The following is a 26,416-nucleotide window of genomic DNA, read 5'->3' as shown; positions in this document are numbered from 1 at the left end:
GAAGGGGAGGGAGGGATGGGTGGGGAGGGGCTGGAGGGGGGAGGAGATGGGGAGAGAGGGGGTAAGTGGGAAGGGAAGGGAGAGGAAGGGGAGGGGGTTGATGGGTGGGGAGGGGTTGGCGTGGGAGGAGAGAGGGGAGGTGGGGAGGGAAGGGGATGGAGGGGGAGGGTCTAGGGCTGGGGGGATACTCGTGTGATCCAGGAGCCCCATGGCCCAGCCATGCCGCTCTGGGCACCGGCCCCCGCTGGGCGCTGCCGGACGCTGAGGCCCCAGAGGGGCCGTGCACGGGCTCTGCCCCAGGGGCTGCTGGGTAAGGCCGCAGCGGGACGGGCGTGGGGCAGCGACGTTCAGGGGCACGCAGCCCCCCAGCCGCCGGGGGGGAGGTCTCGGCGCTCACCCAGCCAAGAACAGTTCAATACCGTTGGACCCAGCCCAACAGGGGCTAGACAAGGACCCACCGGCTGGCTGCTGTGCCCCGGCTTCTAAACAAGCCTTGGGTGCCCCCCGCCAGTGGGGCAGCCCCCCCAGGGGTCCCACTCTTCCTTCAGGGCAGACCCCACCACTGAGATTGAACCCTCCCCCCCCCAGCTCCAGCCAGATTCCGAGCCTTGGACCCCGGAAAGGATTAGCCGAGCAGGGTTTGGGACTGAGCAGAAGGGAAACCGAGGCACGCGTTAACACCCCCCCCCCCCCGGCAATGCCCACGCCGTCGCTCCTTTTCCACGGCATGGATGAGCCACGAAGACTTTGACATGGTTGGGGGGGAGACTAACGGGGCGGATTTAAATTCACCAGTCGCCCCCGTGGTAGCAGGAGCCAGGGGCCGGCACCGTGGAAGAGGAGACGGGGCAGAAGACGGTGGACACTCGGCCGGCACCAGTGGAAAGCGGCTCCCAGCTCTCCGGGCTGGCCAGGCGCCGGCCAGCGGGGGCAGGGGAGAGGGAATCCCTGATCAGCCAGGAAAGGGCCCGGCTAGGAAGGCCAGGCGCGAGGTGGTCGGATGTGGCTTTCTTGGCCTGTGGCCTGGTGTGGCCAGTCCTGGGACGGGCTCTTCGAATCTGAAGGGCCGGGTGGGTTTCCCCAGAGCTGCGACACCATGTGCTACTGAGGGGGGGGGGACCAGAGGAGAAGCTGGTGAGAAGGGGGGGAGGTTGTGCAGGGGGGGGCTGGAGGTCGAGGGAGGGGGGATTCACAGTGGGGGGCACAGACAGGTGGGAGAGGCCTGGGCTCCTAAATACAGCTCTCCAGCGCCTCCCCCATGTAGATGCTCCTCCACCAGCAAGGCATAGAACCCAGGAGTCCTGGCTCCCAGCCCCCCCCCCCCCCACACCGCTCTAACCACTAGATCCCACTCCCCTCCCAGAGCCGGGGAGAGAACCCAGGAGTCCTGGCTCCCAGCCCCCTCCCCAAGCTCTAACTACTAGACTCCACTCCCCTCCCAGAGCCAGGGGGAGAACCCAGGAGTCCTGGCTCCCAGCCTCTCCCTGCTCTAACCACTAGCTCCCACTCCCCTCCCAGAGCTGGGGAGAGAACCCAGGAGTCCTGGCTCCCAGCCCCCACCCCAACTCTAACCACTAGCCCCCACTCTCACACACACACACACACACAGCCGGGCAGGGCCCATTCTCTCTCTTTATTGTGATGGATGCAAAGGGGAGCTGCTGGGGCGTTTCCATAGGGAGCCCCTGGAAGGAGGGGAAGAGCTGCTGGTGTGGGGATCCTGACCCCACCCCCCCCCTCCCCGCAGAAGGGGGGGGGGGATGGGTCTTCCGGGGAAGCACCTTCGCCTGGCTCCTGCCAGATCCACCTGCGAAGAACAGGCAGTGAAAGGGTTAAATCAGAGACCCAGGCCCCTCCCCCCCAGCCAGCCAGCCTGCCCCCAGCCCGGACCAAAGCCGGCGCCCCCTAGAGGGGACAGGCCCCAGGCCCCATTCCCTGCCCCCCTGAGTCAGCCAGTCCCTGCCCTGGGGCCAATGGGAGCCAGCGCCCCCTAGAGGGGACAGGCCCCTGCCCCATTCCCCGCCCCTGAGCCAGCCAGTCCCTGCCCTGGGGCCAATGGGAGCCGGCGCCCCCTAGAGGGGACAGGCCCCGCGCCCCATTCCCTAGTATTTCTCACACACCTCAAACTTCATCAGGATACTCTGCGGTGGGCTGGAGGTCTGAGCTGGCCAGGTGGGCTGACGATAACAGGGGCTGATCTGGGGGGCAGAGAACAGGTTCATGACTGCAAAACCTCAGCAGGACCCCCAGCCCCACAGGAATCCCTCCAAAGAGACCCGGCGCTTACCCCACTCCCCTCCCAGAGCCAGGGAGAGAACCCAGGAGTCCTGGCTCCCAGCCCCCCCTGCTCTAACCCACCAGACCCCACTCCCCTCCCAGAGCTGGGGAGAGAACCCAGGAGTCCTGGCTCCCAGCCCCCCCCTGCTCTAACCACTAGACCCCACTCCCCTCCCAGAGCTGGGGAGAGAACCCAGGAGTCCTGGCTCCCAGCCCCCCCTGCTCTAACCACTAGACCCCACTCCCCTCCCAGAGTTGGGGAGAGAACCCAGGAGTCCTGGATCCCAGCCCCCCCCCCCCCCCCCCCGACCCACTCGACATCCCCCCCAGCTCACCATATTCCTCCTCCTCCGGGCATGGTGGCATATTGAGACATGGCTCCTTCTCCTCCACCTCCAGGGTCTTCCCGTTGATGGGCTGGCACTGGGGCCAGGGTTTGCCCCAGAAGCTGACGTTTACCGACCTCGGTGGACCCCACTCCCTGGGTCTCCATCCTGCGGGGGGAGGGGAGAGATCAGCATCGGGGCCCAGACCCCTCCCACGGGCCTCTGGATCAGACCCATGGGACCCCCACAGCTTGGTATCCTTCCCTCCCACCAGATCAGACCCAACCCTGGTATCCCCACTCCTGGATCAGACCCACAGGCGCTGGTATGTCCCCCCTACCCCATCCCAGCTGGTCACACTCACGAAAATTGGGGTACGTGGGTTGGCAAACGCGCTTCCGAGACTTCATGGAATTCTTCTCGCAGGGTGGGACGCAGAGACCCCAGGAACTCCAGTCGGACCACTGGCCCTCCACTGGGGAGCCAGTACAGACACCAGTCAGGTCAAGAGCCCATCTGGCCCGGTCTCCCACCTCCCCTCCCCCCAAGTCAGAACCAGGGGCCCCTGCAGCCCGGTACCCCCCACCCAGATCAGACCCCCGGGCCCCTGCAACCCGGTATCCCGCTCAGATCAGATCCCAGGCCCCTCCAGCCCGGTATCCCGCCCAGAGCAGACCCCGGGCCCCTCCAGCCCGGTATCCCCGCCTGCCCTCCCCCCAAGTCAGAACCAGGGGCCCCTGCAGCCCGGTATCCCCCGCCCAGATCAGACCCCCCGGGCCCCTCCAGCCTGGTATCCCACCTGCCCTCCCCCAAGTCAGAACCAGGGGCCCCTGCAGCCCGGTACCCCCGCCCAGATCAGACCCCCGGGGCCCCTCCAGCCCGGTATCCCGCCTGCCCTCCCCCAAGTCAGAACCAGGGGCCCCTGCAAGCCCGGTACCCCCCGCCCAGATCAGACCCCCGGGCCCCTCCAGCCCGGTATCCCGCCCAGATCAGACCCAGTGGCCCCTCCAGCCCGGTATCCCCGCCCAGATCAGAGCCCCCGGGGCCCCTCCAGCCCGGTATCCCGCCCAGATCAGACCCAGTGGCCCCTCCAGCCCAGTATCCCCGCCCAGATCAGACCCCCGGGCCCTCCAGCCCGGTATCCCGCCCAGATCAGACCCCCGGGCCCCTCCAGCCCGGTATCCCGCCTGCCCCACCTCGGACACTCACGTTTGCACCGAAACATGTTGTAGCAGCTGCGGATAGGATAGTACTGCCCTCACAGCGCTTCCCATCGGGGCTGCGCCCCTTGCACTCCCGCGTCCGCCTCTGCTGCCCCACGATCTCCCGGCAGCTGATGCTCCCGGTGGTAACCCGGCCGGGTGCAAGTGGACCACTCCCCCCACTCCGACCAGCGCCCGTCCACTGCGGGGGAGAGACGGGGAGACCCCCAGAGACAACAGAGTATGACTGTGAGTCCTCCCACCCACCCATCCCATCCATCCATTGATACATCATCCATCCATCCACCCATTGACCCATCCATCCATCTACCCACACACAAACCTGACCACTCCATCATCCGTCAGCCACTGACCCACCCATCCATCCATCCACCCACCCACCCATTGACCCATCCATCCATCAACCCACCAATTGATCCATTCATCCATCCATCCACCCACCCATTGACTCATCCATCCACCTATCCACCCATCACCCACCCATTGACCCATCCATTCCACCCACCCATTGACCCATCCAATCATCCACCCATTGACCCATCCATTCATCCACCCATTGACCCACTCATCCATCCACCCATTGAGCTATCCATCCATCTACCCACACACAAGCCAGCCCACCCATCATCCATCCATCCACTGACTCACCCAAACATCCACCCTACCATCCATCCACAGATGCACCCAACCATTGATCCATTCATCCGACCCACCATTGACCCATCATCCATCCAACCACCCATCCATCCATCTACCCACACACAAATCTGCCCACCCATCATCCATCCATGTATTGACCCACACAAACATCCATCCATTGACCTAGCCATCAATCCACCCACCCACCCATGGCCATCTGTCCATTGACCCAACCAACCATTGATCCATCCATCCACCCACCCACCCATTGACCTATTCATTCATCCATTCACCCCTCCATCCATTAATTCATCCATTTCTACTTCCATCCATCCCAATATGGACCCCTCCATTCACGCATCCATCATTTTACTGCACGTTCATCTCTCCCTCCATCCATCCATCTTTTCCATTCCTCCCTCCATCTCTCTGTGCATCCCACCACTTTTCTACCCCTTCATCCTCTCCTGATCCATCCATTCTTCTTTTCCTCTATACCTCCATTCCTCCACCCCTTGTCCCACCCCTCCACCTGCCCTCCCCTCCAGGGACAGAGGGTGTCCACTTCCCCCTCCAATGCTCTTTGTCTGTCCCTGCCCCCTTACCTGGGCAGGGTATTTTGGTGTTGCAGAAATGTGACCGGGTATTGAGGCCAAGACAGGCCTTCCCACCATGCCGTGGAGCTGGGTTGTTACAAAGACGCTTCTGCGTTACCCGGCCCAGGCCACAGGTCACCGAGCAGGGGCTGGATGTCTCCCAGTTGTTCCAGCCACCGTCCACTAGGCAGGGCGCAGGGTCAGAGAGAAAGAAACACAGGTCAGCATGAGAAACCTCCCCTGAGGGTTGGGAGAATGCCCAGGGCGGGGACTGGCTGGCTCGGGGGGGTGGGGAACGGGGCAGGGGCCTGTCCCCTCTGGGGGGCGCCGGCTCCCATCTGGCCCCAGGGCAGGGGACTGGCTGGCTCGGGGAGAGGGGGGCAGGAGGGTCTTTCTCACCTGGGCAGAAGGGCAGCCCGGGGCACGACTGGTCCTCACTGGTGGATCCAATGCAGGGGAGTCCGAGAGGGATGACGGAAGGCAGGGGGTTGTTGCAAACCCGCCAGCGACGCTGCTGGGGCTTCGGCCTCACATCCTCCGGAGAGCATGTGGCAGAACAAGGACCCCATTGCCCCCAACTGCCCCAGTTACCATGAGCTACAGAGAGGGAGAGATCAGGTGTCAGTATTGGGAGAAGCCATTCACCCCCACCTGCCCACCCATCCCCCATCCAGTGTCCCAGCCATAGTCCACCCGCCCATCCCCCCACAACCATCCCTCCCCACCCATCCCCCCATTCAACTACCCAACCATCCCTTCCCACCCATCCCCCCATTCAACTACCCAACCATCCCTTCCCACCCCTCCCCGCACAACCATCTCTTCCCACCCATCCCCCCATTCACCCCCACCTGCCCACCCATCCCCCATCCAGTGACCCAGCCATAGCTCACCCACCCATCCCCCCACAACCATCCTCCCATTAAACTACCCACCCAGCCCCCCACAACCATCCCTTCCCACCCATCCCTCCACAACCATCCCCCCATTCAACTACCCACCCATCCCCCCACAACCATCCCTTCCCACCCATCCCCTCATTCAACTACCCAACCATCCCCCCATTCAACTACCCACCCATCCCTTACCACCCATCCCCCCACAACCATCCCCCATTCAACTACCCACCCATCCCCCCACAACCATCCCTTCCCACCCATCCCCTCATTCAACTACCCAACCATCCCCCCATTCAAATACCCATCCATCCCTTCTGACCCATCCCCCCATTCAACTACCCAACCATTCCTTCCCACCCATGCTCCCACAACCATCCCTTCCCACCCATCCCCTCATTCAACTACCTAACCATCCCCCCATTCAACTACCCACCCATCCCTTCCCACCCATCCCCCCATTCAACTACCCACCCATCCGTTCCCACCCATCCCCCCACAACCATCTCTTCCCGCCCATCCCCCCATTCAACTACCCAACCATCCCTTTCCATCCATCCCCCCACCCAAGCACCCCCACCCATCCATCTCTGCTCCCCCATCCACCCATTCAACTACCCATCCCTTCCCACCCATCCCCCCATTCAACTACCCAATCATCCCCCCATTCAACTATCCAACCATCCCTTCCCACCCCTCCCCCCACAACCATCTCTTCCCACTCATCCTCCCATTCAACTACCCAACCATCCCTTCCCACCCATCCCCCCACAACCATCTCCTCCCACCCATCCCCCCATTCAACTACCCAACCATCCCTTCCCACCCATCCCCCCACAACCATCTCCTCCCACCCATCCCCCCATTCAACTACCCACCCATCCCTTCCCACCCATCCCCCCACAACCATCTCCTCCCACCCATCCTCCCATTCAACTACCCAACCATCCCTTCCCATCCATCCCCCCACCCAAGCACCCCCCACCCATCCATCTCTGCTCCCCCATCCACCCAACCATTCATCCATCCCTGCCCACCCATCCCCCTCATCCCCCCCATCCAATTTACCATCCATCCACCACCCGCATCCATCCACCGGACCATCTCTACCCAGCCATCCACTCAGCCACTCCCCACCCAGCTATAGGTTTATTCTGACCAAGGCCACGAAACAATGAACAAAGCCTGAATTCCCAACAGCAGGCGGATGGCGAACGAACGTGTGACCAGGGATTGGCTCCCAGGAACTAAGGAGCCGATCACAGAGTGTGTGAGCGGATGTAGAACAGAGAGCGCGGGCGGCGTCTGTGTGAGGGCGTGTTTAGCAGCTGGTGAATGTGTTTGTATTTGGGGTGCATGGTTCACCCTGGACCCACCCCCTGCACCTGTGAGCCTCAGTAGCTCAGCGTCGGGCCCCTGGGTGCCAGGAGAGGAACCCCTGTGATGAGCTTGGCATTGAGCTGAGTTCTTGGGAACCGAGTGGATAAGGTCCCAACATCATCCACCCAACCATCCCTGTCTGCTCACCCACCCATCCAGGTGTCCACCCACCCTCAGGCCCATCCATCCATCTACCCATACATCCCTGCCCCCACAATTCCCCCCCCACCCAGCTGTCTATCCACCCACCCTTACCCTAACCCATCCCTCCACCCAACTACCCATCCATCCACCCACCCAACCAACCATTCCTATCCATCCGTCCAGCCACCCAACCAGCCAGCTCCCCTCCCCACCTCAACCCGCTGTGACGAACTGGGACTGTTCTTAAAGTGGTCTGTGAGTGCTGACAGGGGAGTGTGGCTAGGATGGTCTGCGTTGGGGGATGGGAGAATGACTGAAGGGAAATACCTGAGCCTGTAACATGAGAACCCAGGAGGGGGCTGGGGCGAGGTGACACCTTTGCCCGGGAAACTGAACAAAGGCTGTGGGAGGGGTCGCTGAAGGGGGTCGGGGAAGCTGGCTGGTGAGGTGGCTGGAGGCAGGGAGGGCTCTGACCTCTGGAGGGGGCCTGGGGTGCCCGAGGACCCCAAAATGGACCTAACTGAGGGGTATCCTGTTGTCTGTGCCTGCAAGACCTGTCTCGGACTGTATTCCCGTCGTCCAAATAAACCTTCTGCTTTACTGGCTGGCTGAGAGTCATGGTGAATCGCAGGGAGCCGGGGGTGCAGGGCCCTGAGTTCCCCCATACTCCGTGACAACTGGTGGCAGCGGCGGGATCTACTGCACCCCGTGGACGGCGCTTCCTGCAGTAAGTGACTGGGGAGCAGTAACCCCTGGGAGTGTGTGACCAGCGAGAAGGACTTTTGCAGTAACAGGGTCCGTCCCAGGGGCAGAGGAGTCTGCAGCTCGACCCTGGCAGAGAGGTGGTGACCTCGAGAAGGGCTGGCACACTAGGGGTCTCCCTGGAGACTGTGGGGAGCGGTGAGCACACAGGCCTGTGAGTGGCCAGCAGGAAGATGTATGCCAAGCGGCTTAAGAGCGACCTGGTGGAGCTGTGCAAGCAGAGGGGGGTGCGCATTGGGAAGCTCACCAAAGAACAGCTCATTGCCCAGCTGGAGAAGGGAGATCGCGCGAATGAACTGATCCCTGTCTCTGAGGGAAGCAGCCTGGCAGATGCAGCGCAGGCCCCAGTGTCTGTCCCAGCTGGGAGTGGTGAGCCGGCTGCTGAGGGCTTCCCGAGACCCCTCCTGCCTACGCCTAGGGGAAGGGTGGGGAGGAGCCCAGCAAATACCGAGGGCGCAGGGACCCCCCCGGCCAGCAGGGGATCCTCCCGGCAACGCTCGCCGGCCAGCAGGGGATCCTCCCGGCCATGCGCAGCATCTGTGGAGCGGAATGGGCTGGAATGGGAGATAAAACTAAAACTGAGAGAGCTGGAGGATCGTGAACACCAGAGACAGCATGAAGAGAGACAGAGACAGCATAAACGGGAGGAGAAAGAGAAACTGAGGCAGCATGAACAGGAGGAGAAAGAGAAACTGAGGCAGCATAAACGGGAGGAGAATGAGAGACAAAGGCAGCATGAAGAGAGAAAGAGGCTGAGGCATCATGAACTGGAACTGGCGAGGCTGAAGGGCCGCGAGCCCCCGGCTGCGGTGAGTGAGGGGGGACCCAGGACTGCACGGAGCTTTGATAAGTGCATCCTGGCCCCACGTAAGGAGGGGGAGGACATGGATGACTTCCTGGATGCCTTTGAGACGGCCTGCGAGCTGCACCAGGTTAATCCTGCAGACAAACTCCGGGTTCTCACCCCCTTACTGGACCCCAAAGCCTTGGCCTTGTACCGCCAACTGGAAGAGGCGGAAAAAGGGGACTATGAACTATTCAAAAAGGCCCTGCTACGTGAGTTTGGGCTGACTTCTGAGATGTACCGGGAAAGGTTCCGGAGTCAGGATAAAACCCCGGAGATCTCATATCTGCAACTAGCCGTCCGCATGGAAGGATACGCCAGCAAGTGGGCTGCTGGGGCCCAGACAAAGGAGGACCTGGTTAAACTGCTGGTACTGGAGCAACTGTATGAATGGTGCCCATCTGACCTGAGGCTGTGGTTGGTGGACAAAAAGCCAAAGAACCCGCGACATGCAGGCCGGCTGGCCGATGAGTTTGTAAAGAGCCGGTCAGGGGCTGGCAGGGAGGAGTCCCAAAGGAACAGTCCCAGTTCGTCACACCCGCCCCTTAATCCTTCTGTCCAAGCACCCAACAATCCATCCTCCCCACCCACCCATCCCTTACCACCCACCCATGTATGCACCCACCCAACCCCATCCACCTATCCACTAATCCTTCCACCCAACAACCCATTCCCCATCCATCCATCCGACCACCCAACCATCCATCCCTGCCCCCACCCCCACATCCAACCATCCACCTACCCAGCCATCCATCCTGTCCCCCACCCATCCCCCTACCCCCCAACCAGATACTCCGGGATGAATGCAGTATAAAAACATCTATGGAATAGAATTAGATCATAGACGTGTCGGGCTGGAAGGGACCTCGGAAGGTCACCAAATCCAGCCCCCTGAGCGGAGGCAGGACCAAGTCAATCTAAACTATCCCTGACGGGTTTGTCCAACTTCTTCTTAAAACCTTCCAATGACGGCGTCCCCCAGCCCCCTTGGGAGCCGATTCTGGAGCTGAGCGACCCTGAGAGTTAGAAAGTTTCTCCCAATATCTAACCTCCATCCCGCTGGCTGCAGATTCAGCCCTTTACTTCTCGTCCTGCCCTCAGCGGACACGGAGAACAATTGACCAGCGTCCTCTTTAGAACAGCCCGTGAGGTAGCTAAAGACTGTTCTCAGGTCCCCCCTCAGTCTCCTTCTCTCCAGACCAAACGTGCCCCGTTTCTTTTAACCGTCCCTCCTAGGTCGGGTTTTCTAAACCTTCGATCCTTTTGGTTGCTCTGCTCTGGACTCTCTCCAATTTGTTCACAACTTTCCTAATGCGGGAGGCGCCCAGAGCCGGACACAGTCCTCCCCCTGGGGCCCCCCCAGTGCCGACCCGGGCAGGACCACGACTTCCCGTGTCTCACATGCGACCCCCCTCCCCGTTAACACACCCAGAATGAGATTAGCCTTCCCCCCAGCCACGTCCCATTGTAGACTCCTATTCCACTCGGGATCCGCTCGAACCCCCAGATCCTTTTCAGCCGTGCGACCGCCTAGTCCCCACTTTGTAGCTACGCGTTTGATTCCCCCCCCACCCTTCCTCGGCGTCCTACGCTGCGCGTCTCCATCTCGGATGTGGCCTGGTTGAGTTCAGAGCCACTCTTCCCCTAGCCGGCTTGTGAGGATGTCAGGTGGGACGGTGTCAAAAAAGAACTACACCCCCCCCCACCCCCCGGCCCATCTCCCCACACACACACACACACTCACTGGGGCAGATCTTGTTGGTGTCACAGGCCATTGTTTCCGAGTCGGGGCCAGGGCAGGAGCCCCCGCAGATGGGCGCCGGCTCGGTGCATCTTCGGACGCGCTTCTTCACCCCCTCGGCACACGTGACGGAGCAGGAGCTCCAGGGGCCCCAGGCCGACCAGCCCCCCATCACTGCGGGGGGTGGGGGGAGGGGGTCAGCGCCGGATTGGGGTGGGGGTGGGGACCTGAGGCAGCTCCCTCCCCATTCCAGAGACCCCCTCCCCACCTGAGACCACCCATCCACCTGCCCTTCCCATGAGATCCCCTCCCCCTACACACCCCTCCCCCGAGACCCCTCCTGCCCCCCACCCACCCCTCAGAGCCCAGCTCTGATAGGGGGTGACAACCCCTCCCCCTCCCCTGTGACCCCTCGTCCCAGCCCCCCATCACTGCCATGGGCCTCTCTGCAGCTCGAGCAGCTGGGAACAGGAAGTTTCCATTTCCAGCTGTGGTGGGGGGAGATCCGGGGGGCAGGGAGGAACCAGCACCCATAGGAGGGAAGTGAAAGTGCTGAATCTGCGAGAGAGAGGGAGAAGCCTGGGGAACTCCCAGCTACGCCAGCCCCAGCCTCTCCCATCAGGGGGTGCTGTGGAGCAGAGAGGGCCACTCGCCCTAGGGGGGCGCTGTGGGGTGCACGGCTGGGTGACGTGGGGTGCTGTCTGCATGGGGTGGAGGTCTCCAGCAGGGGTGCTGTGGGGCAGAGGGGGCACTGGCCGTGGGAGACGCTGTGGGGCACTGGCCGTGGGAGACGCTGTGGGGCACAGGGGGCACTGGCCGTGGGGGGCGCTGTGGGGCACTGGCCGTGGGAGACGCTGTGGGGCACAGGGGGCACTGGCCGTGGGGGGCGCTGTGGGGCACTGGCCATGGGGGGCGCTGGGGGGCGCTGGGGGGCACTGGCCGTGGGGGGCGCTGAGGGGTGCTGTGGGGCACTGGCCGTGGGGGGTGCTGTGGGGCACTGGCCGTGGGGGGCACTGTGGGGCACAGGGGGCACTGGCCGGGGGGGGGCGCTGTGGGGCGCTGCCGGAGGGGGGCGGGGGGGACTCACCCGGGCAGCAATCCTTCAGGCTGCAGGCTTGTATCTCCCACCTCTTCCGCGGGCCCCCCGAGCACTGGCCCTGCCCCAGGCAGGCCTGGCTGCGTCTCTGCACCCCCTCCTCGCAGGACACGGAGCAGGGGCTCCACGGCGTCCAGTCGCTCCACTCGGCCTGGCTGCGGGGAGGGCACAGGGCTCAGGGGGGGCTGGGGCGAGGGGTGAGGGCAGGACCGGCAGGGCGCCCCGGCGCGGGGCCGGTACCCGTAGTTGGGGTTCTAGCAGCAGTGGGGGGACTCTGGTGGGCACTCACCGGCAGGACCGGCAGGGCGCCCCAGCGCGGGGCCGGTACCCGTGGTTGGGGTTCTGGCAGCAGTGGGGGGGTTCGGGGGGGCACTCACCGGCAGGACTGGCACGGTGCCCCGGCGCGGGGCCGGTACCCGTAGTTGGGGTTCTGGCAGCAGTGGGGGGGCTCTGGGGGGGCACTCTCCGGCAGGACTGGCACGGTGCCCCGGCGCGGGGCCGGTACCCGTAGTTGGGGTTCTGGCAGCAGTGGGGGGGTTCGGGGGGGCACTCACCGGCAGGACTGGCACGGTGCCCCGGCGCGGGGCCGGTACCCGTAGTTGGGGTTCTGGCAGCAGTGGGGGGGCTCTGGGGGGGCACTCACCGGAGGACTGGCACGGTGCCCTGGCGCGGGGCCGGTACCCGTAGTTGGGGTTCTGGCAGCAGTGGGGGGGCTCTGGGGGGGCACTCACCGGCAGGACTGGCACGGTGCCCCGGCGCGGGGCCGGTACCCGTAGTTGGGGTTCTGGCAGCAGTCCTCCTTGGACACGTCCTCCCCCAGGAACTCCTTGCACTTGCCGGCCCCGAAGTCCTCGTAGCAAAGCCCCTCCTGGGCATCTGCGGGGGGGAGACGGGGGTGAGACCAGCCGGAGGGACAGACAGACAGACGCGGGGGGGGGGCCACTCGGCTCAGACACACAAACACCCCCCCCCCCGCCCCAGTACCTGCAGATGGGGCCAGGGCCCAGCACAGGGCCAGCAAGAGGCCAGAGGTCACGGCCCCCTCCATGGGCCTGGCACGGACGGACGGACGGACGGCGGCTGCACGCACGGAAGCTCAACAGAGAGCGACTGAGCCGCGGGGGTGGGGCGGGGGGAGGAAATTCCCATCAGTCACTCCCCCCCCCCCCCCCCCCGCCACAGGACTTCCCTCTGGCATTTGCTCTGCAAGGGGGAGGGGAACAGTGGGTTTGGGGGGAACCCTGAGCCTCCCCAGCCCTGGGCCGTCTCCTTCCAGCTCCCTGGGGGGCAGTTCGGGGGGGACCCCCATCCCCCCCCACCCCACGGCCGAGGGCCCCTCCCCTTAGCCAACCGGGACCTTGGACTTTTGGTCCCTGGCTCTGGTCTCCGCGAGGGGCCGGCCGGGCCTGGGTGCACAGCGGGGGAGTGTGTGTGGGGGTGTCCTCCGCCCCCAGCCGCCTCCACACGGGGAGGTCTCGGAGATCACCAGCAATGGGGGGGGGGCCTGTCACCCCCCCACCTTCTAACTTGGGGGGGAGATTTGGTGCTGCCCCACTGTGGCTCGGAGTGCACAGAGAGTTCCCCCCATCTGCCTCCCCCCCGCCGTGCAGGGCCCCCGCATCTGCCTCCCCCCCCGCCGTGCAGAGCGCCCCCATCTACCTACCCCCATCATGCAGAGCGCCCCCATCTGCCTCTCTCCCGGCGTGCAGGGCCCCCCCATCTGCCTTCCCCCCGCCGTGCAGAGCGCCCCCATCTACCTCCCCCCCACCATGCAGGACCCCCTCATCTGCCTTCCCCCCACCATGCAGAGCCCCCCCATCTGCCTTCCCCCTGCCGTGCAGGGCCCCCCATCTTCCCCCCCATATTTGTAAGTGCCGGGCACTCCGGCTTCCCCCCTCCAGTCCATCACCCCCCCAAAGAGCGAAACCCACCCCCGTTATCAGCTCACCGTGGCCCGCACCCTCCAGCCGCTGGGACTGGCCCCAGGGTCAAACCAAACAACCGGCGCACGGGCTAGAAGAAACCAGGGGGGCCCAGGCGAGAGCGGGCAGGGGACCCACCATGGACATAACGTCCCAAAGCCCCAACCTCCGGCCTCGCCCGGCTCAGTGCCCGGGGCTCAGAGCGGCGGCCCCCGCGCCCCTCAGTGAGAGGGGGCTTGGCCTGGCACGGGCGCCGTATGTGCCCAGTGCCGCCCAGCCCCGCGGCTCGCCCGGCACCAGCAGGGGCCCAGCCCTAGGCTGGGTGGTGCTGGATGCTCCGTGCAACAATCAGCCCCGCCTGGCGACGTGGGGAGAGGCCACAGCTGCCCCGCACGTGGGGGCCGGCAAGCGTCGAGCAGCCCGTGCGCCCGTGAGAGACCGGGCGCGACGGGTGGGTACGTCCATCATCAGTGTCTGCCATCCCCTGTTCTCCCCTTGGGGTGATTGTCATGGGGGGAGCCCAGGGCTGGGCTGGCAGGGGCTGCGGGTCGGGAGTGAGGGGCACCAGAAGAGCCTGGAGGGGCAGGGCCAGGCTGGCAGGGGCTGTGAGTCGGGAGTGAGGGGCACCAGCAGAACTGGGGTGGGGGCAGGGCTGGGCTGGCAGGGGCTGCAGGTCGGGAGTGAGGGGCACCAGCAGGGCTGGGGGGGTGCCCCTCCGATGCCCCCCCCATCTCCGGGAGGCCATTGGGCCAATGCGGGACGGGGTCCCCCGGGAAAGGGGGCGGACGGGGAAGCTGTTTCGGAGACGAGTGACGCCCGGTTGGTGGGGCAGGCGAGAAGGAACCAGAACCGGGGCGGGGAGGGGGGCCGCATAGGTGCACCCTGGACCTCAGCCTCGAAACCTGCCGGCCAGGGGTACGGCGGGGACAGGGCGGCACATGAGCGGGGAACGAGGAAGGACCCGGCTTCCAGGGAAACCAAACCCCTTGTGTCAGCAGCCGAGCGGAGCCAAGCGCCTGAGCAGAGCAAACAAGGAAGCGGGCGGAGGGCCAAGCCCAAGAGACGGGAGCTTAATCCGGCTCCACCAGGCCTGTTTATGGCCAACCACTTCCCCGCCTCAGGCACCGTCCCGGGGAGCACCGACGTCGTCTGGACCCAGCACCCTAGGGTGACCAGACAGCAAGTGTGAAAAATCAGGACAGGGTGGGGGGTAATAGGAGCCTATATAAGAAAAAGACCCAAAAACCGGGACTGTCCCTATAAAATCGGGACATCTGGTCACCCTACAGCACCCGGACGGCGCCGGGCGGCCCCCGAGCCGCGTGGGGTGGGAAGAAGCGGCACTTTTTTTTCTCCTCGCACGCAGGCCTGGTCGAGGGCGCCCTGCGAGGCGACTGGTCCCCGCGAGATCGGGGACCCCTGCACCAGCCGAGGGGGCGATGCCCCGGGAAAGTCACCGCAACGGAGCGAGGCGTGGTCAGCCACCGAGGCAGCAGCGGGGACGTGATTGGTGGAAGAGAGGCGCTGGGGGGAGGTGATTGGTGGAACGTAGGCGTCGCGGGGACGTGATTGGTGGAACGTAGGCGCCTTGGGGACGTGATTGGTGGAACGTAGGCACCAGGGGGACATGGTTGGTGGAACGTAGGTGCTGCGGGGACGTGATTGGTGGAACGTAGGCGCTGCGGGGACGTGATTGGTGGAAGGTAGGTCCTGTGGGGATGTGGTTGGTGGAACGTAGGCGCCGGGGGGACGTGGTTGGTGGAACGTAGGCGCCGGGGGGCACGTGATTGGTGGAACGTAGGTGCCGGGGGGCACGTGATTGGTGGAACGTAGGCGCCGGGGGGACGTGATTGGTGGAAGGTAGGTCCCGTGGGGACGTGTTTGATGGAATGTAGGCGCCGCGGGGCACGTGATTGGTGGAACGTAGGCACCGCGGGGACGTGATTGGTGGAAGGTAGGTCCTGTGGGGACGTGTTTGGTGGAACGTAGGCACCGGGGGGACGTGGTTGGTGGAACGTAGGCGCCGGGGGGCACGTGATTGGTGGAACGTAGGTGCCGGGGGGCACGTGATTGGTGGAACGTAGGTGCCGGGGGGATGTGATTGGTGGAACGTAGGTATCACGGTTGTTATGCTTATAAGAAGCACCCAGAATCTTTTTAAAGGGGAGAAGGCAACACTCCGTGGTTCTTGAGAGTACAATTTAAGCACGGAAATCAGCATATGCTTCTATTCACACACACACACACACCACACCCCACACCCACCCACCCACACAGACACACCCACCCCCACCCCGAACACCCCACACCCACACACAGCCACACACCCACACCCCACACACACCCCGCACACCCACACATACACCCCCACACACCCCAAAAGGTTTTGCAGCTGGATCTTACGGTTCCCAGTCCTTAGTGCCGCTCGGTCAGTCCCAGGGGCAGCTGAAACCGCACACGAGGGCGGGGAGCCGGGCCTCTGCCGAAGCTCCCAGGTTGATGCAGGACGAACCCAAAGTCCCCTGGCAACACATGGCAACAAGACAAACCACCAAACACAATCGCTGTCGGGACAGTGGATTCGTGGTATTCTGGGTGGCTCGTCAGCTGGTACCGGCTTTTCCTGATTTTCTGAAAGCCCAACAGACCCTGTTTCTACCCCTTTGGGGGTGGCAGATTACTGCTTAAAATATCCCTTCCTGTTACAAATACCCTTGCTGATTGCAGGCAAAACAGAGAAATTAACCCCATACTTCCCTATGTGTCTGTTCTATAGGCTGGCCAGGTTGCAATTATCTCACTTCTCAGTTATTAAATTCACATGGTGGCGTGCCTCAGTTTCCCTTCTTATACAGCAGACCGAGTTTGTAATGTTTTGTCTGCTGTGCTAAGCTTTAAGTTTATCCACAGGTAATAGCTGAGAAGCGTCATTACCCTATGACCTTAAAGGTGTTTCCCCCCAAATCATACACACTAGGCATTGTTACAGGGGTGTTTATTAACATGAAATGTATCCCGGTGTTTAATATTAACATCAGCTCTATTACAAGTCTCTTGTTATGCCACGTCTTTTATTTAGACCGTCTGGTTTTGAGGTCAGTGTGTTCGTTGTTCTTTTGAAATCTTTGCATGGGCTTTAATTGAATTATATCCTTGGGGTTTGGGTGAATTAAAAGATGGGGTGTCAGGCATGTAACCTGTCTTCAGATTTCAGCCCTGCAGACACACACACAAAAGTATTGATTTTTTTAATTTAACCTGTCTTAGATTTGACTCCTTTTCCCACCTTCCTTTAGAGGGTCATAATTTGAGCCTTTGGCTTTCAGGTCGTTTGTTTGCTGACCAGGTCTGTTCATTATCTGTTTCTGGGCAGTTCTCTCCTTCCTTCATCACTTAGGTAATTTGCATCCACACAGACACTTTCTGGCCAGCAGAGCTCAGAGACTCGGCCTTAAACGGGACACGAGCAACTTCCACCCGAGTTCCGAGTTCAACTCCTGCTTCCAAAACACCCAGCAAGCTGCAAACGAAAACCCAACCTATGGTGGCTCCCTTTGGAGTCGCATGTTTGGTTCGCATTTCTTGTACCCCTTCTCCAATATACACTGCACACGGCCTGGGGAAAAGGCACATTCCTGCCATAGTTTAACTTCTCATATAGACTCAGAGAATATCAGGGTTGGAAGGGACCTCAGGAGGTATCTAGTCCAACCCCCTGCTCAAAACAGGACCAATCCCCAACTAAATCATCCCAGCCAGGGCTTTGTCAAGCCGGGCCTTAAAAACCTCTAAGGAAGGAGATTCCACCACCTCCCTAGGGAACCCATTCCAGTGCTTCACCACCCTCCTAGTGAAATAGTGTTTCCTGATATCCAACCTAGACCTCCCCCACTGCAACTTGAGACCATTGCTCCTTGTTCTGTCATCTGCCACCACTGAGAACAGCCGAGCTCCATCCTCTTTGGAACCCCCTTCAGGTAGTTGAAAGCAGCTATCAAATCCCCCCTCACTCTTCTCTTCTGCAGACTAAATAACCCCAGTTCCCTCAGCCTCTCCTCGTAAGTCATGTGCTCCAGCCCCCTGATCATTTTTGTTGCCCTCCGCTGGACTCTTTCCAATTTTTCCACATCCTTCTTGTAGTGTGGGGCCCAAAACTGGACACAGTACTCCAGATGAGGCCTCACCAATGTCGAATAAAGGGGAACGATCACGTCCCTCGATCTGCTGGCAATGCCCCTACTTAAACAGCCCAAAATGCCGTTAGCCTTCTTGGCAACAAGGGCACACTGTTGACTCATATCCAGCTTCTCGTCCACTGTGACCCCTAGGTCCTTTTCTGCAGAACTGCTACCTAGCCATTCGGTCCCTAGTCTGTAGCAGTGCATTATATTAGTCTGTAACATATTAGCCAGATCCATTTTTACATCCGGGGTAACTTTCTTTTGTGCTCATGGCCCCATCTCTGGCTCAGGGTTTCTAACACTGCTTTTTGTGTGTGCACCACTTGCAGACATTCCTTTGGGAAAGGGCCCGTTTTCCCTTCAGAAGGGCTGCAAAGACACCAAGTCGTCTCTTTCGATGACACTTTTCCTATTGAACGTTTTCACAAAGTTCAACGGCTTAATTCCCTCCGGCCACTGCCGAGGTCACGGCTCACTCACTTTCCTTCCATCACTGGCTTAGCTCCCAAAACAACACCTCCGTCCGCGCACATTTCACCATTCCCAGGATTGTCCCAGGGATCCGAATTCTGACTCCTTCCCTTACTCCAGCGAGTTTTCCAATCGCTGTCTCTGTCGCCTGCCGGCTGATCTGGGCCCGATTCCTCGAACCGCCCCTTCCCACGGGCACAGGCTCCGTCCCACTAACCATTTAGCAAGTGGGGGAGGGGTGCTCCTCAACTAGTCCGCACCCCTCCTGGACTTTCCCCTCTGGGGGGCCAGGCCCCAGCAGACCCCTGGCCCGAGCCTGGTCCGTTTGCAGACGCATCGGGACCGTGCCAGACGCGGCCACGCGAGGGCGCCCCTGACCACAAAACACACACGAGCCAGAAACCCAAAACCGAGGGGAAGCTCAGATGGGAAGGAGCGAGGGGCACAGGGGGGGGAAGCCCAGGGCTGGGCTAGCAGGGGCTGCGGGTCGGGAGTGAGGGGCACCGGCAGAGTTAACTCCCTGCAGCCGCTGTCCTGGAGACACCAACTCCCCTCCATCCCCTCCCCCCACCGGGTCCCCTGAGCTGTGAGGTTTCCAGCCACTCCCCGATGATTCCTGGGGGCAGGTTCCCAGAACGGGGGTGGGGGTCTCCCCCTCTCTCAGGGAGAGAAAAGCGGGGAGTGAATCCCTGGAAATCATCCGGCAGCGTCACCCCTGTGACTCCTACAGCCGCCCCGCTATGGGGGGGATGGGACAGAATGAACCCAGGAGTCCGGGCTCCCAGCCCCCTGCTCTAACCCACCAGACACCGCTCCCCTCCCAGAGCCGGGGAGAGAACCCAGGAGTCCTGGCTCCCAGCCTCCCCCTGCTCTGACCACTAGCCCCCCTCCCCTCCCAGAGCCGGGGAGAGAACCCAGGAGTCCGGGCTCCCAGCCCCCCCCTGCTCTAACCACTAGCCCCCACTCTCCTCCCAGAGCAGGGGAGAGAACCCAGGAGTCCTGGCTCCCAGCCCCCCCCTGCTCTAACCACTAGACCCCATTCCCCTCCCAGAGCTGGGGAGAGAACCCAGGAGTCCGGGCTCCCCCTCCCCAGTTTTGTCACCCGCCAAGGGCTGAGCCGCTCCCCCATGACGTCACCCCCCTCCCCATTGCGATGTGGTCTCCTTGTGGATGGCCCCTCGTCCCCCATTGGCCGGAGCCACCTGTCCATCACCCATGGGGGGGCATGGCCAGGCTGTTTCCTCCCCACCCCTCAGCAGCTGGTGCCTGGACTCCGCGAGGCGAGTGGGAGCCGGGGCAGCCCGAGTTCCAGGTGAGTGGGGGGGGCTGGAGCCGCCACCCGGGGTCCCCCCTGCGCCCCCTGCCCGCCCCGACGGCCGCCTGTCCGGCCACCTGTCCATCCATCACCCGTCTGTCCGTCCGTCCATCCATCCGTCTGTCCGACCACCTGTCCGTCCATCACCCGTCTGTCCGTCCACCTGTCTGTCCGTCCATCACCCATCTGTCCGGCCACCTGTCCGTCCATCACCCGTCTGTCCGTCCACCTGTCTGTCCACCTGTCTGTCCGTTCATCCAACGGTCTTTCTGGCCACCTGTCCGTCCATCACCCGTCTGTCCGTCCACCTGTCTGTCCGTCCATCCATCCGTCTGTCCAGCCACCTGTCCGTCCATCACCCGTCTGTCCGTCCACCTGTCTGTCCACCTGTCTGTCCATCCATCCAACGGTCTTTCCGTCCACCTGTCCGTCCATCACCCGTCTGTCCGTCCACCTGTCTGTCCACCTGTCTGTCCGTTCATCCAACGGTCTTTCTGGCCACCTGTCCGTCCATCACCCGTCTGTCCGTCCACCTGTCTGTCCGTCCATCCATCCGTCTGTCCAGCCACCTGTCCGTCCATCACCCGTCTGTCCGTCCACCTGTCTGTCCACCTGTCTGTCCATCCATCCAACGGTCTTTCCGTCCACCTGTCCGTCCATCACCCGTCTGTCTGTCCACCTGTCCGTCTGTCCATCTACCCATCTGTCCGTCCACCTGTCCGTCCATCACCCATCTGTCCGTCCACCTTTCCGTCCACCTGTCTGTCCATCACCCGTCTGTCTGTCCACCTGTCTGTCCATCCATCCATCCGTCTGTCCGGCCACCTGTCCGTCCATCGCCCGTCTGTCCGTCCACCTGTCCGTCCATCCATCCATCTGTCCATCTATCCACCCATCACGTGTCCATCCACCAGTCTGTCCACCCATCTGTCCATCCACCAGTCTGTCCACCTGTCCATCCATCCACCCACCGCCTGTCCGTCCATCACCCATCTGCCCGGCCACCTGTCCGTCCATCCATCTGTCCAGCAACCTGTCTGTCCGGCCACCTGTCTGTCCATCACCCGTCTGTCCATCCACCTGTCCATGCACCTGTCTGTCTGTCCATCCATCCGTCTATCCACCCACCACGTGTCCATCCACCAGTCTGTCCACCCATCTGTCCATCCACCTGTCCCTCCATCCACCCACCCACCACACCGTCCGTCCATCCACCCGTCCGTCCTTCTGTCCATCCACCTGTCTGTCCCTCCATCCATCTGTCCGTCCACCCACCACACCATCCGTCCACCCACCACGCTGTCCTTCCGTCCATCCATCTGTCCATCAGTCCATCTGCGTCCATCCGTCTGTCCATCCAACCACTGTGCGGTCTGTCTGTCCACCTGTCCATCCATCCCACTGGTTGCCTGTCCATCCCTCTCTCCCTCCCTCTGTCTGTCTGTCCATCCTCTCCCTGGCCCGCCCCTCCGTGTCTCTCTCCAATTCGCGCTCTCTGCTAAGGAGCTCGGATGGCCCTTGGGAAGGACGGGACATGGGGGTCAGGGCGAGGCCCCAGCTTGGGTTTGAAAGTTTCCTTCACTCACACCTGAGGCTCCCCCCCCCATCCCTGAATATAGTGCATTGGGGGGGTGGGTCGGGTTGGGGGCATGTGGGGGGGGAGGCTGGGATCAGGGGTCTCAGGCCAGACTGACCTTCTGGTCACAGCTGCAGTGAATGATCAGGACAAACCCCAAAGAGGAAGTTTGAGTCAGTGGGTGGCGGTGGGGGGCTGGGAGCCAGGACTCCTGGGTTCTTCCCAGCGAGATAGCTCAGTTGCTCCACTGGGGCAGGTCCGGTGCATCTGTCCATCGCTGGTTGGTTCTGCCCCATAGGTCGCTGGCACACATGGACTTTTCTTTATCCAACTTGAGCAGAAAAGGGAGCCGGGCCCCGAGAGCCGTTTTGCCGGCAGCTCCCCACAGGGCAGCTCCGCGCTAGGAACCCCACGAGCGGGGGTTGTTTTCTGTTCCCAACCCTCCCCTGGGAGCCTTTCGAGTCAGTCGGATCCAGGGAAAAGCCTGGATAGCAGCGTATGAAACAGCAGGGACAGCATCTGTCTACCTATCCCGCTAACCCACCCATCCATCCATCCATCCCCATCTACCCCATCTACCTACCCACCCATCCATCCATCCCAACCCCCCCTCTCTATCTACCTACCTGCTAACCCCTCCTATCCATCCATCCCAAACCCCCCTCTCTATCTACCTATCCCACTAACCCACCCATCCATCCATCCCCATCTACCCCATCTACCTACCCATCCATCCATCCCAACCCACCCCTCTATCTACCTACCTGCTAACCCCATCCATCCATCCATCCATCCCCATCTACCCCATCTACCTACCCATCCATCCATCCATCCATCCCAAACCCCCCTCTCTATCTACCTACCTACCTGCTAACCCCACCCATCCATCCATCCCCATCTACCTACCCATCCATCCATCCATCCCAACCCCCCCTCTCTATCTAGCTACCTGCTAACCCCACCTATCCATCCATCCCTATCTACTCCATCTACCTCCCCATCCATCCATCCTAAACCCCCCTCTCTACCTACCTACCTGCTAACCCCTCCTATCCATCCGCCCCCAGATACAACCCCTCTGTCTACCCATCAATCCATCCCATCTACCCCATGTATCTACCCATCCATCCACCCCAATAACCCCCTCTATATCTATCTACCTATCCCGCTAACCCCACCTATCCATCCGCCCCCAGATACAACCCCTCTGTCTACCCATCCATCCATCCATCCATCCCCATCTACCCCATGTGTCTACCCATCCATCCATCCATCCATCCTAATAATCCCATTGATCTATCTATCTATCTATCCCCAAACACACCCTCTATCTATCCCTCCATCCCCACACTATTCCTGGGGGAATTCTGCACCACTGCGCATGCACAGAATTTATGTCCCCTGCAGATTTCCTTGCTTCCCCACAGAAAAATGACTTTCTGACAGGGAAGCAAAGGGAAACCACAAGAGCAGTCACATGACCCTCCCCAGCAGTATGTTTTGGGGGCCCAGGGCAGCTGGCAGAGAGGTAAATCACTATGGGGCAGGGGTGGGACTGGGGAAGACCCAGCACCTACCCTGCGCCAGGCTCAGCTGTTAGTTCCAGCTGGTCTGGGGAGGACAGGACGTCCTCTTCCCCTGCACGGCATCCGAGGCTGGGTCAGACCCACCCCCAGATTTCTTCCCTGGCTGTAGGAAGCTCTGCAAACTCCCCCCATCCCCACACACACACACGCTTCCTCCACCCGTCGCTCCTCAGCTGCAGGGGGAGGGATCCCTGTACAGGGAGCTGCTCCCCCATCCGCCCAACCCCTGTGCATCCAGACCCCCTCATACCCAGACCCTCCTGCCGAGCCTCACCCCCCGGCACTCAGAACCCGCCCCCGATAAGCCCCACTCCCCCAGCATCTGGACCCCCCACTGAGACCCCACACCTGGACCCCCAAACACCTTCACCGGACCCCTCTGCAGCGTCCCATTACTGTCGCACCCAGAACCCCCCAACCAGCCCCTGTGCATCCAGATCCGCCCAGGACCCGTATCCCCCCCTGAGCCGCCCGCACCCACACACAGCCTTCTCACCCCCTCAGTGTGGATCCCCCCCACACACACACTTGGCTCCTGCCTTGCTGAGCCGGCCCGCCCACACCTGGGGCGCCTGGCACAGAGGGGCAGGGCCCTGGGGTGGTTCTGGGGCAGGCCCGGTCCTTGCGCTGTGCCAGGGTTGGGTGCAGCCTCACTGCTGAGTCTGTGTCTGGGGGGGGGGGGAGCTGCACAGGGATCTCCCACCTCTGTGCAGTCAGTGGCCTCCGCTCCCCAAGGCCAGGCTGGAGCCTCTGCATTTATTTGACAAATAAAAGTTGCAGAATTTTAAAATATTGTGCGCAGAATTTGTATATTTTTTTGGTGCAGAATTTTTAATTCTTTGGCACAGAATTCCCCCAGGAGTACCACACACCTCTAGCTACCCACCCATCCATCTGCATACACCCCATCTATCCCCCATGCCCCATCCATCTGTCCCCCACACCCCATCTATCCCCTATGCCCCATCCATCTGTGCCCCTACACCCCATCTATCCCCCATTGCCCCATCCATCTGTCCCCCTACACCCCATCTATCCCCTATGCCCCATCCATCTGTGCCCCTACACCCCATCTATCCCCCATTGCCCCATCCATCTGTCCCCCTACACCCCATCTATCCCCCTATGCCCCATCCATCTGTCCCCCTACACCCCATCTATCCCCCATGCCCCATCCATCTGTCCCCCACACCCCATCTATCCCCTATGCCCCATCCATCTGTGCCCCTACACCCCATCTATCCCCCATTGCCCCATCCATCTGTCCCCCTACACCCCATCTATCCCCCTATGCCCCATCCATCTGTCCCCCTACACCCCATCTATCCCCCTATGCCCCATCCATCTGTCCCCCTACACCCCATCTATCCCCCTATGCCCCATCCATCTGTCCCCCACACCCCATCTATCCCCTATGCCCCATCCATCTGTCCCCCTACACCCCATCTATCCCCCATGCCCCATCCATCTGTGCCCCTACACCCCATCTATCCCCCTATGCCCCATCCATCTGTGCCCCTACACCCCATCTATCCCCCATTGCCCCATCCATCTGTGCCCCTACACCCCATCTATCCCCCATTGCCCCATCCATCTGTCCCCCTACACCCCATCTATCCCCCATGCCCCATCCATCTGTGCCCCTACACCCCATCTATCCCCCTATGCCCCATCCATCTGTCCCCCTACACCCCATCTATCCCCCTATGCCCCATCCATCTGTCCCCCTACACCCCATCTATCCCCCATGCCCCATCCATCTGTGCCCCTACACCCCATCTATCCCCCTATGCCCCATCCATCTGTCCCCCTACACCCCATCTATCCCCCATTGCCCCATCCATGTCCTCTACACCCCATCTCGCTAGCCTCTATCCCTACACACCCATTCTCTAGCCATTCACATACCCGTATCTGGGAGGAAATCAGACCAGGTGTCCCCTAGAGGAGACAGGCCTGGTGCCCCACGCCCCCCGCCCTGGGGCCAGAAGGGAGCCAGTGCCCCAGTCCCCACCTCCCCCCCGAGCCAGCCAGTCCCTGCCCTGGGGCCCGGCGGGAGCCCACACACCGGGTATCCAGCAGGGGCCCCCCGAGCACACCCAGGCCTGCGCCCTCGTTTCTCAGCCCCCCCGCGCCCCGCCCAGGGTGTGCGGAGGCAGCATCAGGAATGGGGTCAGCCCAGAGCAGGGGCTTCTGGGAACTGGCTCAATTATTCAAGAGCCTCATCAATATTCATGAGCCTCCTGCTCCCAACTGTCAGACCCTGGAACGGGAAACCAGGCAAATGTGGGTGTGAGATTCCCACCCCCACCCTCAGTACAGCTGCTCCCCCCCCCCCCCTCCCAGCCGGGGAGAGAACCCAGGAGTCCTGGCTCCCAGCCCCCCCTGCTCTAACCACCAACCCCCACTCCCCTCCCAGAGCCGGGGAGAGAACCCAGGAGTCCTGGCTCCCAGCCCCCCCCCCTGCTTTAACCCACTAGACCCCACTCCCCTCCCAGAGCCGGGGAGAGAACCCAGGAGTCCTGGCTCCCAGCCCCCCCCTGCTCTAACCCACCAGCCCCCACTCCCCTCCCAGAGCTGGGGGGAGAACCCAGGAGTCCTGGCTCCCAGCCCCCCTCCTCCCACCGCCGCACTTTCACTTTGATCCCTTGTTTTTGGTTTTTAAGCTGTTTCCTGCTCCCGGCCTCCCCCAGCAGCCCCCTAGCACAGAGCCTAGGAATGTGGCCATAGGGCAGGGCTGGGGGGGGGGGGGAGCCCAGGGCTGGGCTGGGGGGGGCTGCGGGTCGGGAGTGAGGGGCACCGGCAGGGGTGGGGGCTGCGGGTCGGGAGTGAGGGGCACCGGCAGAGCTTGGGGTGGGGGAACTCAGGGCTGATGCGCCTCCATCCCAACGCCCCCCCCTTCTCTGACGGGTCTATTTTTAGACGCCCCTTCATGACGTTTGGCTTCTGTTCCTGCTGCTCCAGGCTGGAAACAAATCGCGCCCCCCCCACACACGCCTGGCACCCAGCCAATATCTAGGCCTTGTCCCCCCAGCCCTGCCAGTGCCCCTCACTCCCGACCCGCAGCCCCTGCCAGCCCAGCCCTGTGCCCCCCAGCCCTGCCGGTGCCCCTCACTCCCGACCCGCAGCCCCTCCCAGCCCAGCCCTGCCGGTGCCCCTCACTCCCGACCCGCAGCCCCCTGCCAGCCCCGCCCTGCCCCCCCCAGCGCTGCCGGTGCCCCTCACTCCCGACCCGCAGCCCCCTCCTAGCCCAGCCCTGCCCCCCCAGCTCTGCCGGTGCCCCTCACTCCCGACCCACAGCCCCTGCTAGCCCAGCCCTGCCCCCCCCAGCCCTGCCGATGCCCCTCACTCCCGACCCGCAGCCCCTGCCCCCCAGCCCTGCCAGTGCCCCTCACTCCCGACCCGCAGCCCCCTGCTAGCCCAGCCCTGGGCTCCCCCCAG

The 26,416-nt window shown here is 62.4% G+C and overlaps 1 protein-coding gene and 1 long non-coding RNA gene across 2 annotated transcripts; both read right to left on the bottom strand.

Moving 5' to 3' along the window:
* Window positions 1-1,617: 1,617 nt before the first annotated feature.
* On the bottom strand, window positions 1,618-2,733 carry LOC135894977 (uncharacterized). Its single transcript, XR_010562460.1, has 3 exons — window positions 2,613-2,733; window positions 2,121-2,198; window positions 1,618-1,807 (listed from the first exon to the last, which is right to left on the bottom strand). It is a non-coding gene; the product is annotated as an uncharacterized LOC135894977 (long non-coding RNA).
* A 1,128-nt stretch (window positions 2,734-3,861) lies between these two features.
* CFP (complement factor properdin) lies at window positions 3,862-15,475 on the bottom strand. The gene is made up of 7 exons (XM_065422986.1): window positions 15,139-15,475; window positions 12,656-12,800; window positions 11,916-12,079; window positions 10,832-11,002; window positions 5,461-5,658; window positions 5,071-5,244; window positions 3,862-4,007 (listed from the first exon to the last, which is right to left on the bottom strand). Exons 1-7 carry the CDS (start codon window positions 15,473-15,475, stop codon window positions 3,862-3,864), a joined length of 1,335 nt encoding a protein of 444 aa, XP_065279058.1.
* Window positions 15,476-26,416: the final 10,941 nt, after the last annotated feature.

This window comes from Emys orbicularis (genome assembly GCF_028017835.1).
Source record: "Emys orbicularis isolate rEmyOrb1 chromosome 21 unlocalized genomic scaffold, rEmyOrb1.hap1 SUPER_21_unloc_1, whole genome shotgun sequence".
Taxonomy (NCBI): Eukaryota; Metazoa; Chordata; order Testudines; family Emydidae; genus Emys; species Emys orbicularis.
The sequence above is the reverse complement of the archived record's forward strand: the minus strand, read 5'-3'. Positions and strand labels throughout refer to the sequence as shown.

Bases quoted from the DNA above. Each gene is read 5' to 3' on its own strand.
- CFP (XM_065422986.1), bottom strand. From the start codon at position 15,475: ATGTCCCCCTGGTGCCTACGTTCCACCAATCACGTCCCCAAGGCGCCT. The intron at 12,801-15,138 runs GTGCTGTAGGGT...TCCCCCCCGCAG, and splicing joins GGCCGCCCGGCGCCGTCCGG to ATGCCCAGGAGGGGCTTTGC. The intron at 5,659-10,831 runs GTGAGTGTGTGT...CCCTCTCTGTAG, and splicing joins CACCAACAAGATCTGCCCCA to CTCATGGTAACTGGGGCAGT.